The sequence below is a fragment of the Dendrobates tinctorius genome, unplaced genomic scaffold (assembly GCF_039654945.1).
Source record: "Dendrobates tinctorius isolate UK_male_01 unplaced genomic scaffold, ASM3965494v1 ptg000032l, whole genome shotgun sequence".
NCBI classification, from domain to species: domain Eukaryota; kingdom Metazoa; phylum Chordata; class Amphibia; order Anura; family Dendrobatidae; genus Dendrobates; species Dendrobates tinctorius.
The window spans coordinates 31,184,786-31,191,693 of record NW_027361700.1 but is presented as its reverse complement, the minus strand read 5'-3'; the positions used below and the strand labels follow the sequence as shown (position 1 = coordinate 31,191,693).

Sequence of the window (6,908 nt, the reverse complement as noted above, 5' to 3'; positions counted from 1 at the left end):
TAAAAATCATCCACTGCTTTTAATAGTGGAAAATCTCTTTGCAAAAATAACATTGTGTCCTGTTGAGAACAACATGTAACGTTGACGTGTTGGTGTGGGAGAGGGGCTGAAATACAGCATCAATGACATTCAGGATTTCCTTGGGACAATTGAAAGGTCCATTACTCCCTGGGCAAAAGAAAAGCAAACTATCAAGTCTGTTGCATTAGCAATTAATTACATGAAGTCCTGTTTACCCCCTTGGTGTCCATCAGATCAGTCCTTGCTCAGGATTATAACCTCCACAATTGTGGATTGGATTTTGCAAAGCTGCCAAATAACCTCCTTTCGAAGAGTCTAGAAGCCCATCATCTACAACAGGTCACAGCCGCCCCTGTCTGTACTAGGCATCCAGAAGTCACAGTCCGCACCAGCAGTGCACAATGGACCTAGGCAGGGATGGTGGTATCGGAGGTGGGACTGGCATTTCTCCTGAGTTGTCACCAGGCTGACTCCTATAATTCTTCATGAACCCTCTCTGCCTCTTCTTCCGTCTTCAGTTTCAGTTCGTCAGCAGTGATTTTTTCATCCTTGTTTCTGTCTTGATTTATAAACATGTCAGCGATGGACTTTTCACGGTCTACTCCAGGAAGAAATCGGCCTTTCCCTTCCTCTTCCTGAGCTTTTAGGAAGGCGGAAAACTGGAAAAATAATATTTTAGATTAACATTGAATTGTAAAGTGCTGTGGAATATTTTGGCGGTGTATAAATAAACATTTATAATTCAGGGACTTGCACAAAGTCATCCAGATTCCTCACCTCTGTAATACCACGCTTCACCACCAGGTATCCTTGAGTATTTTTCACTATAAAGCCGTATATACACAATAGATGGCTGTCTGTCGAACGATGCTTGTTCGGGCGACCGCCATCTGAGCTGACTCTCGATTGCACAGGAGCGCTCATTTGGCCGAGTATGTCTGTGTTCTCTATGAGACAACCGCCAGCTTCTCTCCGGGAGAACAATGCAATCGGCAGTCCGAAATTGGACATGCGCAATCAACATCTTTCCCGACCATCAGTGTGCGGCCCCATACACTTTAGACCACCATCCAAACATGTTTATCGGCAAAATCACCTGCTTGCAGACCAGTGGAATATCTCAGCAGCGCAACAGCAGTGTGCTCAATTTGTGGAATTAAGGGATGTGTATGTAAAAAGAAATCTAGGGCTAGGGGTACACGGAAACTCATCATTCTGTGACATAAAATTGCAATGTAGCATCACTGCATGATAACTAATGATGGTACATATGGGGGCGTTGCGTCCATCCTTGCTGGATTTCTGTCCTACCGCTGTAACATAAAGACAACCTTTACTTACTTCTTCCAATGGAACCTCTCCATTTTTATCCAAATCCATTACTTCGAATAGATTGTCGGGAGTATCTGCAAGCCATATAAACAGATACCCATCCGGCACTCCTTCTTCGCGATGGATCAGTTCTATCTCAAACTTCATTACGGCACTTGCAGGAACTCCACGAGCTACAGTAAAATAACAGAGAATTCTAGAGTTGGTCCTATGTGATCCATATATTGGGAAGAGTCAGCTACATCATATTACATGTAAGGCTACTCTACATTGTGTAAATATATTAAACTGCTCATATGCATTAGATCAAAGTTTTTATGTTGGACAACCCAACAGTTGCCTTTTGGAAAGAAGGATTGGACATTTTGGATCTGTTTCTCTAGCAGATGAAGTTGCCCAATACAGTATAGCCAAAGTAAACTAAGTATGGATCAGGAAACTCATTGCATCCCAAAATGGGAAAGTTGTCCATAGATTTGGTGACTTATAATCCAAGACATTTCCTAGTCTAATAGGTTATATGTCAAAAGCGCATGGATGGCTAATGTGGATCCGAAAACGGCATTACACTTCAGTAAGAGCCACCCTTTTGGCCAGCAGGGCATTTTTTATTCTAAAGATGGAAACCCAATTTGTGCCCATTTCTTACTATGTACACAACCATAACTAACAACACCCTGTTTAATAGGACTTATTCCACTGTCCCTGGTAAAAGACTAAAGCAGTAGAAAGTCAATATACCCAGGAGCTGGAAACATTTCCTTTTAAGATTTTGAGAAATGAGCCAGGAAATGGAATGAGCTCATGTTGTCATCAGCAGTACTGTACTTCTCTTACAAGCAGGGCAGCCCTTCCTTCAGAGAAGTCCTCGGACACTAATCTGTCTCTCTAGCTTCCAATGAGAAAGGATAGCCAACTCTGTGCAGGTTCCAAATACAGAAATTACTTTTTTTTTTTTTTTTTTTTCTTCACAAAATTTGGATGGTCAGCAAGGACAAATGGTGGCAGTGCGTGGACTGTGCCTGAACATGGATGAGGTCTCCTTTGAAAAAGTTACAGCCAAGGTATCCAACTTGAAGAGTCTAACTTGACATAGAACCAGACAAGATAGCCTATGGTAAATTGATATATATATATATCAGCCTGTATGATTCACAAAATTACCAGATCTGATATCCCTGGCTCAAGTATTCCAAAAAAAGATCTGCTGTGCCCCATCCATGTTTTTCACAGAGGTACCTTGCATGTGTTTAGCTAGATAGTCATTGAGCTACTGCTGAGGGGATCGTTATTGTAGATGACTAGACCAAATACACTACTAACCCTGGAACCTTTTATGGAAGGAAAACTCATGGTGAGAGGGAAAGTCACAGTGGGGCAGTCATCCATTTCTCAGCCTTTGCCAAGAGCCATTTTATTCTTTTTTTTTTTAACTGTAATTTTTTATTGAGTTATCAATTTCTAAAAAAGATAAGTCAGGACAAACTTCTACAGCACAAAAGAGAAGAAATAAGGAGAATAGCAATGACTCTCCAACCAAGCTACAGAATAAGCATAAACAATTTATTGAACATGTAACCTTAAATTTTACAAACAAGAAGACAGGATACACACCATTGGGATAGGAAGGGAAGGGGAGAGAGCAAGTACCAGAGGGAGGGAGGATCAAGCATTCAAGTACTGACTTAATCAATTCTCTGAGCCCAGAAATAATCCCATGGAGCCCAGACCGAATCAAAATTCTCCACACTCGCATTTACACTAGAATCGCCGTCTTATATTCCATCCCTCGGATATCATTAACTCTATATAGTAAATGAACGTGGGACGGTGGGGAGACCTGCCTCCAGTTGAGGGCGATCAGGCACCTTGCTGCAGTGAGAATGTGCAATAGTAATTTAGCTGACTTTTTCCCCATCCCTTTAGGAGTGAGATTTAGCAGGTATATGGTCAGGTCCAGTTCGACTTCAGCAAAAAGAATCTTGGAAATCAGCAAATCCACCTCCCTCCAAAAACTCTCAATCCCCGGACACGACCTGAAGATATGATACAGCGTGCCCTCATCAGAGTCGCAACACCAACACACATTTGGTATTGAGGGGTTCAGTCTGTGAAGGAGGTCAGGAGTATGATACCAGAACGTCAACATCTTATACTGATTTTCCTTGTAAAGGGTGCAAATAGATGACTTAGCTGCCTTTTCCGAGATGATATGCCAGTTTTGGGGCGAGAGTCAATTTCCCAGAATAGACTCCCATTTGCACATGTAGGAGGCCATTTTATTCTTTTTAATTCATACAAGACTCACCTCCACTTTCTCCATGTCCCAGGTGGGGAGGCACAATGACCATCCTCTTCTCTCCTACACACATTCCAATCAGACCCATATCAAGACCATCTATAACTTTGTTTGTGCCCAAGGTGATCTGCTGTGGATTTTCATACGAGTATCTGAAAAACAAATGCATAATGTACAAATTTGCCTTTAGCCTTAGATTACAAAAGATGGAACTGTGTGTGACAGGACCTAAATATTTGCTTCATACAGGAACCCTGAAGTTTGCAATGTCTGGAAATTGTAAAATAACCTTTGGATCTGGGATTCTAGTTTGAAAGCGCTCCCTTCATTATATAAACAGGTCACACGTCAGAAAAATATATTGATGGTGTCCACACGCCAAAACCCCCAACAGGCACAATAAAATAGAGTACTGTGCTCCTTAAGCCTTACATTGTAATTTGTTCCTACCGTTTTTAAGACACAGATGTGCTCAAAAGTTTACATACCCCTGCAGAATTTTTGTGTTCTTGAACTTTTTTCAGATAATATGAATGATAACACCAAAACTTTTTCTCCACTCATGGTTAGTGGTTGGGTGAAGCCATTTATTGTCAAACTACTGCGTTTTCTCTTTTTAAATCAAAATGACAACCCAAAACATCCACATGACCCTGGTCAAAAGTTTACATACCCTGGTGATTTTGGCCTCATAACATGCACAGAAGTTGACACAAATGGGTTCGACTGTCTACTAAAGGTAACATCCTTGTAATCAGTGTGTGTGCATAAAAGCTGAGTGAGTTTCTGGGATCCAGACAGACTCTTGCATATTTCATCCAGCCACTGACGTTTCTGGATTATGAGTCATGGGAAAGCATAAGAATGGTCAATGGATCTACGGGAAAAAGGTAGTTGAACTATATAAAGCAGGAAAGGGATATAAAAAGATATCCAAGGAATTGATAATGACAGTCAGCAGCGTTCAAATTGTGATCAACAAATGGAAAATCAAGGGCCCTGTAAAAATAAAACCACGGTCAGGTAGACTAACAAAAATTTCGGCCACAGCTGCCAGGAAAATTGTTTGGGATGCAAAGAAAAATCCACAAATAACATGAGCTGAAATACTGGACTCTTTGAAAACTAGCGGTGTGGCTGTTTCAAGATGCACAATAAAGAGGCACTTGAAGAATAATGGGCTGCATGATTGAGTCCCCAGTAGAAAGCCATTACTGCGCAAATGCCACAAAGTATCTTGCCTACAATACGCAAAATATCACACAGACAAGCTTCAAAACTGGAATAAGGTAATTTGGAGTGTTGAGACCAAAATTGAACTTTTTGGCCACAACCATAAACGTTACATTTGAAGAGAGGTCAACAAGGCCTATGATGAAAGGAACACCATTCCTACTGTAAAGCACGAATGTGGATCGCTGATGTTTTGGGGATGTGTGAGCTACAAAGGCACAGGATAATTGGTCAAAGCTGAAGGAATGATGAATGCAGCACATTATCAGCAAATACTACTGTGCATAGGATGTACTTGGACGTTCCAACATGATAACATTAAGCCACTCTGGGGAGATCTCAAGCGCGCAGTTTATGCTAGACAGACCAGGAATTTACAGGAACTGGACGCTTTTTGCCAAGAAGAGTGTGCAGCTTTACCATCTGAGAAAATAAAGAACCTCATCCACAACTACCACAAAAGACTTCAAGCTGTCATTGATGTTAGAGGAGGCAATACACGGTAATAAGAAATGACGTATGTAAACTTTTGATCAGGGTCATTTGGATGCTTTGGGTTGTTATTATGATTTAAAAAGCGAAAATGCAGTAGTTTGACAATAAATTGCTTCACCCAACCACTAGCCATGAGTGTAGAAAAAGTTTTGGTGTTATCATTCAAATTCTGCTGGGGTATGTAAACTTTTGAGCACAACTGTATATACAGTAGCTTGTTGGCAACTTCCAAGGAAAGTCTCAGCAAGGTTAACCCCCACTAATATGAACTTCTGGTCATGGATACATTGGTTGGTATTCTTTTTTAAGTTATAGGAATTAATCAAACATAGTGGAGGAGGATGCTTTCTCCTCCATGCTGTTTGTTTGAAAATTCATGCTCCTCCACACACAGCCCTATTTACACTGTAAATAATTTGAGATGTCTACTTGTGCCATGGCCAGCAAATTCCTTACAGTGAAATTGATGTCATCTCTGTGTGGTTGATCACATCTTCAAGCAAAGAGTTGACTTGCATACTCACGATGAGAAGAGCATGGTCCCATCCAATAAGGAGCAGTTGTAGTGATACTTGATGAAATCGCCCGATTTAGAAGTAACGTTGCAGACTTCTGGCTTGTGGATCACTTCCACGTCAATTGAGTCTTTAGGATTATGGAAGTCAATCACATGAACATCGAAGATCAACACAGCAGATCCAGGAATACTATTTCCTAGTTGTGGGAAATCAAGTGCATACAATTAGAGCTATATGGATTAATTGATCTTCTGAAAAATAGTGCACACAGTAATGTGATGCCCGTAAAGCTAAAGATCTATTGTGGTAGATGCAAGACATTCAGTAGAAATGATGATTAGGCTTAGATCCTTGGTCACCTACCTGCTCCCTTTTCTCCGTAGCCAAGATGTGGAGGGATGATGATTCTTCTCCATTCTCCTATACAAACGCCTTGAAGACCAGCATCCATGCCTTGGATAATGTAACCCATTCCAATGTATGTGTTGTATGTATTATTCCTGGAGTAGCTGCAGACAAAGGGTATACAATATATATTGCACATCAGGCAGATGGAGAGTCATCCAAGACAACTAGCCCAAGAATTTTGGAGGATCCTGCTGATTAACAGTTCATTACAGATAAGACCGACCTAGAATCAAACAACACTCCATCCATGAGGGTTCCATTGTAGTGGTAACGGACGTAGTCTCCCGTAACAGCCTTCCTCTTGCAGTCTTGGGGTACGACTTGGTTCTGTACTGTAATCCCATCTTTGGGGTTGTGAAAGTCTATCAGCAGAACATGGAATACCAGAGAAGCGTGTGGAGGAATGATTGATCCTAGAGCGAAGGACAAATAAGAATTACATGGAGAACATCCTTTAAAAACACACCCTGATTTTGTATTGTACTATAGATGATAGTAAATAAACTATAATATTAGTGTAACGTGAGCAGTTTCTGGGTACAATTTTGGGGTTTGATTTAATTTCATAATATATCAGTAAAGTAGTCATTTTGATCTTCTAA

At 40.9% G+C, this 6,908-nt stretch overlaps 1 protein-coding gene across 2 annotated transcripts in view; it reads right to left on the bottom strand.

Moving 5' to 3' along the window:
- Positions 1–6,908, bottom strand: part of FKBP10 (FKBP prolyl isomerase 10) — a 79,851-nt gene continuing 72,943 nt past the window's right edge. For both annotated transcript variants that reach the window (XM_073572707.1, XM_073572706.1), the window contains exons 5-10: positions 6,530–6,719; positions 6,262–6,407; positions 5,905–6,094; positions 3,662–3,804; positions 1,363–1,526; positions 1–680 (exon numbers count right to left, since the gene is read on the bottom strand). In XM_073572707.1, the coding sequence (XP_073428808.1) occupies positions 495–680; positions 1,363–1,526; positions 3,662–3,804; positions 5,905–6,094; positions 6,262–6,407; positions 6,530–6,719 (1,019 nt within the window). In that variant the 3' untranslated portion in view covers positions 1–494. The remainder of the gene's footprint in view (positions 681–1,362; positions 1,527–3,661; positions 3,805–5,904; positions 6,095–6,261; positions 6,408–6,529; positions 6,720–6,908) is intronic.